Below are 13593 nucleotides of genomic sequence, written 5' to 3'. Positions count from 1 at the left end.
TGAATAAGAAGTTCACCATCTAATAAAGATGACAGACATGTAAACAGGTAATTCTAAATCATTCATTCATTCAAATATACCTAGGCACCATACCTTGAACAACAAAAACATAGCCTTTGCCCTCATGGGGCTTACATACAGTGTGAGAAGTGTTCACACAGAAGACTGTAGAAGGTGCTATAGCCTCTGCCTACACAGGGAAGGAGTGCCACAGAAAACTTTCTAACAGTAAGCTCAACAACAATAACAATTAACCTTTCCTGAGGGTGTAAAAGGTGCCAAGCACACACGTAAGTTTATTTAACCCTCACATCAATCCTCTGAGGTAGGTATTATTATTATTCCCTATTTACAGGTGAGGAAATCACAGCACAGAGAGGTTAAGCAGCTTAATCAAGGTCACACAGGTGGTAAGTGGCGGCCTGGGATTCTCAGAGGACGTAACACTGGAACCGAGCCTTGAAAGCTGAGTAGGAATTTGCCAAATGGGCACAAAAAGGGGGGTGGTGAGAGTATTCCAGACACAGGAAACTGCAAGTACCAATGCTTAAAACTCATCAGAAACCACCAAGTTCATCCGCATGTAGGCTGCTGGTGGGAGAGTTACAGGAGTCCAGGCCTGAAAAGGGGGAGCGGTGGGCTTGGGCAAAGACAGAATCCATGAGCCCTACAGAGACTGAAGGAATGCAAGCACAAACTGCAGGGGTTTTTAGTAATATCAATAAGAATATTCATAAGAATTAAAATGGCTAACATTCTTCAAGAGCAGCCAGACATGGGCTACATATTTCTACACGTTATCGCATTTCAACTTCATTACAATCAAAGGGAGCAACTAGATTGTCCAGGGTTCTGCTGCTTATGAGTTACAGAGCTGTGGTTCAAAACTAGGGAACTCTAACCCCAAAGCCTGTGCTCTCTCAGCTACTGGGTCTACAATACGTGGCAATCACTCCTTACCCTCACCCACCCAACCCCTACTCGGGAAGCAGAGGGGCAGCGAGGAGGGAACTCATGCTCCAGCCCAGGAGACAACGATGCAGCCGCCTTTAACCAAAGAAGTGAGAGCTGGGGGCTGGAGAAGAGATTTGAGAAATAAGTACACAGAGGTGGCACTGGAGACTTCTCAAGATTGGGCCGTGAGAAGGAGGGAATAGATGTGGAAAGAGATGGTGAATCCTTTACCAAGTGAACAGGTGGAAATAAGCACTGAGAGGTGGGCAGCGGGATGGGGAAAAAAAAAAAAAAAAGATGCTAAGGTCAAGGTCTACCTAGGCTAGAGATAGAAGGGCCTGCTGGGCAGCTAGATATTTAGGCTGGGAGCTGAGGAAAATAACCCACCGTGAAGGTACAGATTTGGCCAAAAACATGTTGAAGGCATGGGAGGAGGTTAATTTGTCTAGGGAAAATGGAAAGAAGAAGAAGATGGACAGAAACCCAGAAAACAACTATTCAGGAAAGAATCCATTTTCCCACCTGTAAAAAATAAGGATACACACACACACACACACAGCCCCTGACATATCTACCTTCTTTAAAAATCTGAGGAGCTTTCTTAGAAGTAAAGCTGGTTGTCCTTTAGTGTTACCTCTGGAGAAACCAACTTATTCTCTTCCACATGTGAGGTATTGAATTACTTCTAGGGGGTATATTTCTGCCGGAGAAAATAAGCTAGTTGAATGACGTATGTATTTAATAATAAACAGTACTGATAGTTTATCAGCGTTATCACCAAAAATCTGCTCGGCCACTCTAAGCCCAAGTCACCAATGTCAGTAATTCCACTTCAGGCACAAGCTCGGTGGGCTCTGCGTGGAAGCACCGATGCTCGTAGGATATACCGTTCTCTGGCTTTATTTACGTTCTCTCTTCACCCTTCACCCTAAAAAACGTCACACTGGGGCTTACCTGCCTTAGGAATCTGTACAAAGGGCGATTTCTCCCGTTTCTCTCTTTTTATAAAACAATGGAAAACTTCCCACTGTTAATATGCAGCAAAAAGAAGGAAGAAAACTAAATAAATAAATAAAGCCCGTCTGGTCCGCCCTCCCTGGCTGTTGCTACCTTGCAGTTTATGACACACAGATTAGAGGGAGGGCTGCCGGAGTGAACGAGGCGGCCCGGCAGCAAGTCCATTCCCGGGGAAACCACGAGTGCCCGTGTGCAGGCGCCTCTGCCTACTTTGTGCCCTGCGATGTCTTCTGTGCGACTTTGAGAGGGGCTGGGAACGATGTCTCACCGCGCGCCCGGCCCAGGCGAGCCCCGCGGGACGGAGGGAGGGAGGGACCCAGCCAGGCGGGGGCAGAGGGAGCCGCCGCGGACCTTGCTGCGCTGGAACTGGCTCGACTCTCCCAGGCAGTTTTTGAAGTCAGCAAAACAGAAATCGAATTACTATGACGCTGGTGGACGACGCTCAGGGAAAAAGGGGCTTTCTGCCGGCTTAATCGCCATGAGGGATGCAGCGAGTCACGGAACAGCCAAGTGTGTCTACCGTGTGGACCCTGAAGACCGACCTATGTAAGTCAGGCTGCTGTATTTTATTGCTGTATAATTTTCTTTCTGGCTTGAAAGGCTGCTTGGCCGAAATGTAATCGTTTCAGTGAGAATCTCTAGAGTGGAAAGTTGTCTGCTGATCTTTGCTGAAGACTTTTTCTTTCTTTGATTAACTAAGCCACATGATACAAGCTGACATTCCTGCCGGCAGCCGCGGCGATTCAGCCTAAGACTGACGGAGACCTATAACCCAAAGTACATCCAATTACTATGGAATTAACCCTGTCTGTATTTTTAATTGACTGTCAGTGTAGAGTGCCTCCAGCCCCACTGTTTTGGATTGCTTGCTGTTTTAATGCTGCTGTGGTTCAACTAGTATTACCAGCATAACCAACCGAATGAGACAGAGCTAAGAGAGATTCCCGGTAGTTACAAAACTTTTCTTTTTTGGCCAGGATCACATTTTTCTCCCTGACTGCTAAAAACTCAGCAACCTCTATGTTAAAAGTTCATTCTGCTTTTTTGCCCTTGCCTTGGAGAAAAAAATCAAATCAGACAAAGGATTCTACTGAAATTGTGAAGGAAGGAAATATAAGGAAGCCACCGCAGTTCTTTAACTACTATTGTAATAATGGGAGAAAAAAAGCCGACCAAAGAAGCCCAGCACGTACGCCAGCCTGTGACAGAGCATGGGGACGTAAAGCTGAATGGTGAGCAGAGCCTGTAACTCGGTTTTTCGGCACTTGATCTGCTACAAGTTCCAGCTTAGACATGGATATTCTCTGTGAAGAAAACACTTCTCTGAGCTCAACTACAAACTCCTTAATGCAATTAAATGATGACACAAGGCTCTACAACAACGACTTTAACTCCGGAGAAGCTAACACTTCAGATGCGTTTAACTGGACAGTGGACTCAGAAAATCGAACCAACCTTTCCTGTGAGGGCTGCCTGTCACCACCCTGCTTCTCCTTACTTCATCTCCAGGAAAAGAACTGGTCTGCTTTGTTGACAACTGTAGTGATTATTCTAACCATTGCTGGAAACATACTCGTCATCATGGCAGTGTCCCTAGAGAAAAAGCTGCAGAATGCCACCAACTATTTCCTGATGTCACTTGCCATAGCTGATATGCTGCTGGGTTTCCTTGTCATGCCCGTGTCCACATTAACCATCCTTTATGGTGAGTGGCGTTGGTTTCCCAGCTGTATCCACACTGGTAACAAAGCATGTGCATGTTATTAGCAGATGAGTCAGGGCTCACGGGACAAACTAAGAGCAGGGCTTTGTTTATACAGGAGGGTCTACCATGTTATACTGCTTAACTTTTACTTTTAAAATGAGACCTCACATTTTAAGAAATCAGACAACCTGTTATGTGTGATCACTGGAGAGTTTTGTGCTTTGAAACATGTATATTTTATGCAGGGAGATAAGGTGTTGTGCTGAAACACATGTACATTTTATGTAGAATTATAAAGGTCCCAATACAGTCATGAAGCAATGACATCTGTCGTTCTGAATCCACTTGGTTTTCGCTCCTTTATATTCTCAACCAAATATTCCACCCCTCAAGACAGGACAGTTTTATCTTTGTCACACTGTTTTCAGCACTTGTAATGAAGGGGTAAAACTTTCCCAATTACCTTGGAACATTTGCAGAGAGAATATTAGTGGTGCAGTGGGTTTACTGTTAAAATATGGAGTCTCCATTAGAATAAATGAATTATACCAGGTTTTAAATTGTTCCCTGCCCAGAGAAGCTAATTTGGAAGTGTGACTTTGAATTAGAACCTCAACTCTTTAAAAATGCATAGGCATAAACTCCTCCCGTCTGGTTTGGAGGAGGGTGGGAAACACATGGGAAGAGATTAATCTTGCTTTCTTCTCAATAGAGTTTGAAAGAGTCAGACCTCTCAGCAAGTAGGCAGACACTGGGATGGCTTCAGCGGGAAGCAGAACGTGATATTCTTTACAAATTATGAGTAATACAGCTAGATTTCTCTCTTTAAAAGGGGGCAGAGAATCTTCAGACTGCTGATACAGGCACACCAGCAGTCACCCAGGGCTAGAAACAAGTTATGAGCGCTGTCTTTTAGAAGCGATATTCTGGCCAAGTCTTAAGTGTTAAGAAAAAAAAAAAAAATCAACCCAGCCCCAAGGAATATGGAGGAGGAAGGAGGTGAGCAATGGAGCGCAGGGGCGCCGGTTTACACAAGGTCGATAGTGCTCTTTGCAAGGCCAGCCTCCGCTTGACCACTCACAATGTCACACCAGGATGATTTGATTAAATTCGCCTGTCATTTCCCAGACGTCCTGGAGAGGTTCCCGCTTCCTAAAACCCCGCTGCGTTGAAGGCAAACTCCATGAGTGGGAGATGACTCTCAGAGGGCCTGTCCGGGAACCAAAAGCCCGGGGGTGGGGGGTGGGCGGGGGGACCTCCGAGCGGCAGGTGGACCCCTGAGCTGCCCGTGGGGACGAGCAACGGCCAGCCGGGTTAGAAAGCCGACATCTGCCCGTAGCCTCCGGCTCGGGGTGCAACGGCGCCCCCTGGCGGCCATCACTGAGCACAGCTGGTTCCTGCCCGGAGATGCCTGGGCAGGCATCTGAACTGTTCCTGAACTGGTCCTCCGGACACCGCTGGGTGGGTGAGGAAATGCCCCCTCCTTATCCCCACCACGGAAACCCAAACTACGGCCCGCGGCTGCCTCCTTGCAGAGAAAACTCCTCCCAGGGTCAACATCAGTTCCGACCAGGCAAAGCATGGCTTCCCCCCAGCCACTGCTAAGGAAAGTTCTCTCCTTTTAGCTCAAGCTCTCTGCAAATGGCATGAAAGGCACCAAGCCCGACATGTATCCTGCACCCTTTACTTTTCTAAACATCGGTGGTGGCATTTTGATAGGGAGTATGTTTGTGACTAGAGAGTTCGTTCAGCTCTGTGGATCTAGAATGCCGTGAAAGAAAGGTGGTCTTCATAATTTTCCTTCTCACATGTGCACAGATTTAACACCATTGCTTATATTGTCATCAAAACTAATTAAGGTTTATATAACCATTTGATCTCCCTCTAAAACAGAAACAGGAGATTGTGTGTCCATAAGGCATACCCTGCCTTCCTAGTGCAGCAGGTGACTTCCTGCAGTGCGTCTCACAGGGGAATCCTCTGGGTAGTTTTAAATCACTTTAATGTTGGAGGGCGCCCTCCACCCACCCTGCTGGGCATCAGGACCTACAGAAAAGCTGTCCAGCTGATTCTAATGTGCAACCCTGGGTGAGAACCACTGCCCTAGGCAGAAGTTACCCAAGTGTGGTCCCTGGACCGGCAGCGTCAGTACCAGATGGGAAATTGTTAGAAATGCAAATCCCCCTGCGTCACTGCACACTTTCAGAATCAGAACCCCTGGAGATGGGGTCCAGCAATCCCATTGTAAGAAACCACCTCAGAGATTCGGAGGCTTGTTAAAGTTTGAGCACCACTGCCCTGAAACAGTTCTCAGGACAAGAATACCATGCTTTTCTTTACCACTGTCTTCATTTTCACCCCACACCCCCCAAGTTTGAGTTTAACCCCCAAAGTATTATTAGGTAATAATTTTTCATTTTCACAAAGAAATTCCCAATCTGGCTTTTTAATCATTTCTTCATTCACACCAGTAGCACTTCTGAGAGACCACTAGATGCCATCACTGTGCCAGACTGAGCAGTTGTAATAATGGCTGAGAGATGGCCTAACCTCAGGGAACCTACAATCTGTGAAAGATATGTGAATAAATAATGACAGTACACTGCAAGAGGTGCTTCAGTAGAGGAACCCATAGTACCTCATAGCTCCTGACCTAAGTCATCAAAAACAAAAAGGAGGGACTTCCCTGGTGGCGCAGTGGTTAGGAATCCGCCTGCCAATGCAGGGGACACGGGATCGAGCCCTGGTCCGGGAAAATCCCACATGCCATGGAGCAACTAAGCCCATGCGCCACAAAAAAAAAAAAAAAAGGAGGTAGATTTTGTTAGGCAGAGGAGACAGAACGAGAGAAACCCCAGGGAGACACACCCTGAGTTTACAACACACCAGCATGATTCCAGCCACAAGAAGTTTTCAAACCTTGTATTCAGCCAGTGCAATCTTATTGTAGTTAAGTACAGTTGCCATCAGGCTCTTTTGAAATATTGAAAATGTTAATATCTTGTGTTGCCCTTTGCTGTTACCTGTGCCTTTTCCCAGGATGGAAACTGTTCAAGCAGGGTAAATTCCACACACCAGAGAAGGTCAAGGTCGCTAACTGATGCTAACCTTCTGCATCTTAGGGTACCGGTGGCCTCTGCCTAGCAAGCTCTGTGCTGTCTGGATTTACCTGGATGTGCTCTTCTCCACGGCCTCCATCATGCACCTCTGTGCCATCTCCCTGGATCGCTATGTTGCCATCCAGAACCCCATCCATCACAGCCGATTCAACTCCAGAACTAAGGCATTTCTGAAAATAATTGCTGTTTGGACTATATCAGTAGGTAAGTAGGAATGGTATTTTGGAATCTCATTTGCAATGACAGTTCATGCCTTCTAAGTAGACCTGTCCTGTTTTGTTGCACTGAACCCTGACATCCTGAATGTACTGTTTTGCTTGTTGCAAGACATGTTATAGTAATTATTAGATTTGCTTTAGGAAAGAAAAATCTGTTACTGTCACTGGCTGACAACATAAATTTGTATTTTTTTGCACAGGTAAAAACATATACACCAGTAAAGCCAAACGTGAGAATAACTGTGCCATGGCCACCTCCAAACACTTTCCCCATCTCACACTTTCAAATTCACTCAATTCAAGTTTCTAAATTCCTAGATCTTGAGTTTCCCAGAGACCTCAATGTTTATAATCACTGGACTTGTGGTCAGTATAAGAATACAGAGCCCCATACTGGAGAATACAGTTTCTGGGGGATAGAGAAGGTACCAAGTGCCATAACTCAGAGGGAGAAAGAAAGTGAGGACAGGGGATGGTGGCAGAAGTACCCAGCACTTCTGTAACCTTCCCCCTCCTCTTATGATAAAACATGCCAGAGGATTTCAACCCACTTCACTCAGGTTGATTACACACCTTCACCTGTTGCCAGTATTGATCTCCTCTCACACACCTAACAGGAAAGCCCAGGTAGGGGAAGCTAAAGGAACAGCTCCCAGGCAGCTAAGTCAATTGCACCTGTCCCCTAAGCAGGCTTGGTTCATAACCAAAAATTCCCTGGGATTTGTTTGAAAGTTGCCAAGTGGGAACGATGTGCCTGCTTACGGCCACATGGGTGCCAGTATCTACTAACATGAGAAACGGATTTGGTGGCAGGCTTGACATCAAGGACTCCAAACCCTGCTTGCACTACTGAACTTAATAAGTTCCTTCCTGGGAAACAGATGTCGCTCCCAAAATGCGCTTGGAGTTTCTGGGCCTGTGCAATCTTGGACTCATCCTACTAGGATCAAGAGAATGAAGGACTAGTTGTTCTCAATCCCAGCTGCACGTAAAAGCCCTGGGGAGAGTTCTGATTTCATTGGTCCATGGCAGGGCCTGGTGACTGAGGTGCAGCCAGGGCTGAGGAATCAGACAGACAGTTGCTGAGGGAAATGCAATTAGAGGGGCAAGAATAACGTGAATGAAGCGAGCCAGGCTATTGTCAAATTTATGTAGCTTTACCCCTGGACACTGTCCCATTGGTGAGACAGACGCTGGGAGAGTCACCCAATCTTTCACCCTCAGCCGCATGCCACCCCTCTCCCTGCCTTAGTCAAGCTTAATAAGAGCGGTAGTAGTAAGGGCTGTTTCTGAGCAACGACCAGAGACACAGTCACGTTCAAAGCACCTTATGGAAAATAAGCTGCAGAGAAATAAGTTGCACAGGATGACACAGCTCATAACCAGGAATCACCCCGGGTCAATCCTATTTGAAAGCCTTACACCCTTACTACTGCCCAGTAAAGATAGTCTGCTTCCTCTCCTTCCAGCCATCACCCCAGGAGGCAGGCAGGCTGGAATGAATAGTTGTGGGGTGATGGTCAGGGGTCATGATCCATTTGGCCAAACTTTTACTGCAAAACTCCTACGTGCTTGGCACTGAATATACTAAGGTACGCATTCAGAGATCTCTGACCATGTGGTCGGGGAAGGCAGATAAGAAAACATAAGAAACGCTGAAGTTACGTAGGCTCTATACCACAAGTCCGTGAGATGTGTGTCTGAGGAGCTGGTAAAGGTAAGATAATAATGTCTGTTCTAGTGAAGGGGCTTAGCGTAGATAGCCTCCCGAATCGTTTTTCTAGTGTTTCTATTTCCATTGTTGTTTTTATGTTGTTGTACATTTAAACCCTTAGGCTAGCATTTTTGTATATGGTCTAACATGTTTTCTTCTACCAATTATTAGAGCCTTTTCAGTATCTACTGATATCAGTTTTTCCCCTTCAATTTCCTGATGTATCTCATTTTCTTTGTAGATTTTAATATTAAACTGCCCTTTCATGCCTGGAATGTATTCATGAATGAAATTGGATTTCTATGACTTTGTTAGTTGGTTTATTATTCTTATAAGGTTTCTTTCTGTAGCCTTATTAAATTTGGGAGGGTTCTGATTTTCCCCTAAGGTCTTGAAATATTTAGTAGGAATGTACTTTAAAGGTTATATAGAATTTAGTTCAAATCTTTCTCGTCCTGGTGCCTTTTCAAATGGTGTATTTAATTATATCACAAACCTCTTCAAAATTTTTCATTTACATTTTCTACATTGTATGCAGCTAATGACCCAAAACAAAGTTTAAGTTATCTTTTGTGTTGATTCGTTTATCATTATTAAGTGTAATGCTATTTGTTTTAAACTCTGCTTCATCTGATATTAGTATAGCTAAGCCAGGGTTTTTACGTTGTCATTTTCTGGATATATCCTATTCCATCCTATATACTGTCAAACTCCTTTCTGACTTAATATTAAGTACATTGTAAGAAGCATATAAAGTTGTTTTGTTTTTATCTAGTCAATCTGTCTTTTTTTGTTTAAACTTCTTTTTTTGAAGATTGCCTTTTTTTTAATAAATTTATTTCTGGCTCTGTTGGGTCTTCGTTGCTGCGCGCGGGCTTTTTCTAGTTGTGGCGAGCAGGAGCTGCTCTTCATCGTGGTGCGCAGGCTTCTCATTACAGTGGCTTCTCTTGTGCGGAACATGGACTCTAGGCATGAGAGCTTCAGTAGTTGTGGCTCACAGGCTCTAGAGCCCAGGCTCAGTAGTTGTGGCGCATGGGCTTAGTTGCTCCATGGCATGTGGCATCTTCCTGGACCAGGGCTCAAACCCGTGTCCCCTGCATTGGCAGGCAGATTCTTAACCACTGCACCACCAGGGAAGTCCCCAATCTGTCTTTTAATTGGAATATTTAGTTCATTTACATTTAATGTAACCCAGATATATTGGGCTTAAATTCACCCTCTTACAATTTTCTTTTTATTTCCCATTTATTCTATATTCCAGATTCTCTCCATTCTTGCCTTCTTTTAGACTAATCATGTGTTAATTCATTATTCCCCTTTATAAGCTTAAGTTATCCCATTCTTTTAAATCCTTTTAGTGATTACAGCATTCATTTTTGACCTAAAGGAGGCTAATACAAATTACTTGTATCACGTTTGTTTGTTTGTTTGTTTATGGCTGTGTTGGGTCCTCATTGCTACACTCAGTCTTTCCTTAGTTGCAGTGAGGGGGGGGTTACTCTTCACTGAGGTGTGCAGGCTTCTCATTGCAGTGGCTTCTCTTGTTGCGGACCATGGGCTCTAGGTGTACGGGCTTCAGTGGTTGTCGCACGCGGGCTCTAGAGCACAGGCTCAGTAGTTGTGGCACATGGGCTTGTCCCCTGAATTTGCAGGGGGATTCTTAACCACTGTGCCACCAGGGAAGCCCCTTATCTCTTCTTAAATGATGCAAAAACCTTAGAATATTTAACTCAATTTTGTTATTTTTATAACAAAAAACTTTTATAACATTTTTATTTTGCCTTCATTTTAAGCATATTTTTGTTCAGTATAGAATTCAAATTTGGCAGTTATCTTTTTTCAGCAATTTATGGGTAACATTCTAAAGTTCTAGTTTATATTGCTTCTTTGCGAGAACTCTGCTGTCAGACTTACTGTTGTTCCTTAGAACAGGGGGGGTCCCCAACACCCGGGCCATAGACCAGTACCAGTCTGCAGCCTGTGAGGAACCGAGCCACACAGCAGGAGGTGAGCAGCGGGCAGCGAGAGAGTGAAGCTTCAACTGCCTCTCCCTATCGCTCTCATTACTGCCTGAACCATCCCCCTGCCCCTTCCCCCTGTCCGTGGAAAAATTGTCTTCCACGAAACTGGTCGCTGGTGCCAAAAAGTTTGGGGACCGCTGCCTGAGAAACTTTCATCTCTTACCACCCTCTGCTGCTTTGGGATTTTTTCTTTGTATTTTAGTAATTTTACTATGATGTTGCCTAGATGTGGGTTAGTTCTGGTCTTAACCTACATGGTGTTTGTACTGATTCTTAAGTTTGTAGCTCAATGCCTTTTGTCAGCTGGGGAGAACTCTTGACCGTTATCTTTTCAAATACTGCTTCTGCCCCATTCTCCCTTCCCCCACCCACTTCTTAGACTCCAATTTCTTGTATGGTAGAACTTTTACCCATGTTTATGACTCTTAAATGCTTTTCTACATTTTTTCACCTTTTTTCAATTCTTGAGTCTGGATAATTTTACTGATTTTTCTTCTCCTGGGTTATTAATCCTCTCACCAGCTATTTCTAATTTGCTATTTAAACCTATATACTTTATTTTTAATTTGGTACTGCATGTTTAGTTTTAGAATTGCCACTTGATTCTTTTTATAGATTCTGGTTCTCTGGAATAACTCTCCATGTTTTCATCTATTTTCTTAAATACTCATCACAGGTATCTCGGTATCTGAGTAACCTGGGAATTTCTATTTTCTGGGGTCTTTTTCTGCTTGGTTCTGTCAGCTGGTAAGCCTGGTAATTTTATTAAACACTGACAATGGGGGAGAAAAATGTGGATACTCCACTGATGTTCTCATTCTTCAGACAGGGGTCCTTTAACTTTAGCAGGCAGTTAGAATAGGTCCCCTAAATCCAATCAGGGATTAAGCTAGGTTTAGGCTGAGTTTTTGTAACCACTGGTCTGTTTTCAGTTTGCCCTTACACCTGGGATATATTCCTCCATGAGCTCAGATGGAGGACCAAGGTGTTCTCCATTTTGAAGAGCCCTCAACTCCAGTTTCTGTCTCCTCAGCCCTATAAGGCTGCTGCTAACTCTTTTTGAAAATTTTTTAATTGGGAGTACAGTTGATTTACAATGTCATGTTAGTTTCTGCTATACAGCTAAGTGAATCAGGGGCTTCCCTGGTGGCACAGTTAAGAATCCGCCTGCCAATGCAGGGGACACCGGTTCGAGCCCTGGTCCAGGAAGATCCCACATGCCACGGAGCAAATAAGCCCGTGCACCACACCTACTGAGCCTGCGCTCTAGAGCCCGCAAGCCACAACTACTGAGCCCGTGTGCCACAATTACTGAAGCCCACACACCTAGAGCCCGTGCTCCACAACAAGAGAAGCCACCACAATGAGAAGCCCGCGCACCGTAACGAAGAGTAGCCCCCGCTCGCCACAACTAGAGAAAGCCCACACACAGCAAAGACACAACACAGGCAAAAATAAATTAATTAATTAAAAAGTCAATCAGTTATCCATATCCACTCTTTTTTAGATTCTTTACTCATATAGGTCATTACAGAGAATTGAGTAGACTTTCCTTCTCTAGAGTAGTGTGTATATGTCTCTACTCAACCTCTCCATCTGTTCTTCTAACAAGTTGGTAAGCACCTTAAAGGGAAAGGAGGCTCATGCTATTACCTTACTTTTTTCCTCTTCCTTTCACTCCAGAATCCTAACCCCTGAAATCCTGACTGCTTAGACAGCCCTAACACCAGTTTTTGATCTCCCAATCCCCGCTGAGTCACAGTTTGGGGCCTTGAATTTTGCTTTATTTGACACTAATATTCCATATCCTCCTCCTCGTTGGAATCTTTCCAGGCTATCTTTTCTCACCTCTTCATTTTTAATATCTTTGTTCTTTTGTTTAATAAACATATTTTCACAAGTAACTTACAGATGGATTTTTTTAAATAAAATCTGACAGTCTCTGCCTTTTGATATTGAAAGTCAGCCTGTCTCCATTTACTGTGACCATTGACATAATTGGTTTTATTCCTCCCATTTTACATTCATCATGTATCTTTCTTTGTAAGAGTTCATTTTCTTCCCCATTTCATGTTTGCTGACTTACACAATGTTTTCTTCATTTCCCTCGCCCCATCCCATTAGTTTGAATTTCTACTTGGCTTTTCCACTCCTTCGTGATTATAGTCCCATCCCAAATAATCATTACACTGATATTTCTATTATTATATACAAAATAAATAACCCCACTAAATCGTTTTATTTCCTCATTCACCCCGAGTCCCAATTCATAGGTTTTTCTATAATTTTAAAGTAACCTAGTGGTACAATAGATCTTTTTTAAGTCAAAAAATGCAGAAACCATAAAGATCGATATAGACATGGCTGACTACACTAGAAATAGTACATTTTATGTGGCTAAAATCAATATAAACAAAGTCGAAAGAAAAATTTCAATGTCTGTGAATAACAGACCAAGGGTTGCTACCCTTAACATACAAAGAGCACCCACATTTTGATAAAAAATGAAAAGACAAGCAACCCAACAGGGAAATAAGCAAACTATATGAACAGGCAATTCACAGAAAGTTAAAATGGACAAAGTTCATGAGAAACGCTCAGCCTTTTTACAGTCATGGAAATGTAATTTAAGACAACAATGCAGTACTATCACCCATCTGATTGGCAACATTAAAATGAGTGAAAACACCCACTGCAGTTTTGGATATGATGCCCTATGTACTCAGATTCTGTTTGTGTGAATTTGAATTGTTTGTTCTTGGACAATCTAGCAAGAGTTATTCAATATTAAAATTTGACCTACCAACCCCACTTGAGAGAATCTGTTCTACAGAAACACAAAAGT

General features: G+C 43.8%; 1 protein-coding gene across 1 annotated transcript in view; it reads left to right on the top strand.

Annotated features, from left to right (window-relative positions):
- Nucleotides 1-1953: 1953 nt before the first annotated feature.
- The window catches only part of HTR2A (5-hydroxytryptamine receptor 2A), a 60888-nt gene continuing 49248 nt past the window's right edge, over nt 1954-13593 (top strand). Inside the window, exons 1-2 of the mRNA XM_022574839.3 lie at nt 1954-3676; nt 6799-6999. Coding sequence (XP_022430547.2) covers nt 3265-3676; nt 6799-6999 — 613 coding nt within the window. The 5' untranslated portion in view covers nt 1954-3264. The remainder of the gene's footprint in view (nt 3677-6798; nt 7000-13593) is intronic.

Source organism: Delphinapterus leucas, chromosome 18 (genome assembly GCF_059928025.1).
Source record: "Delphinapterus leucas isolate spDelLeu-1000000601 "Yukka" chromosome 18, BTC_Dleu_Yukka2, whole genome shotgun sequence".
Taxonomy (NCBI): Eukaryota; Metazoa; Chordata; class Mammalia; order Artiodactyla; family Monodontidae; genus Delphinapterus; species Delphinapterus leucas.
The sequence above is the reverse complement of the archived record's forward strand: the minus strand, read 5'-3'. Positions and strand labels throughout refer to the sequence as shown.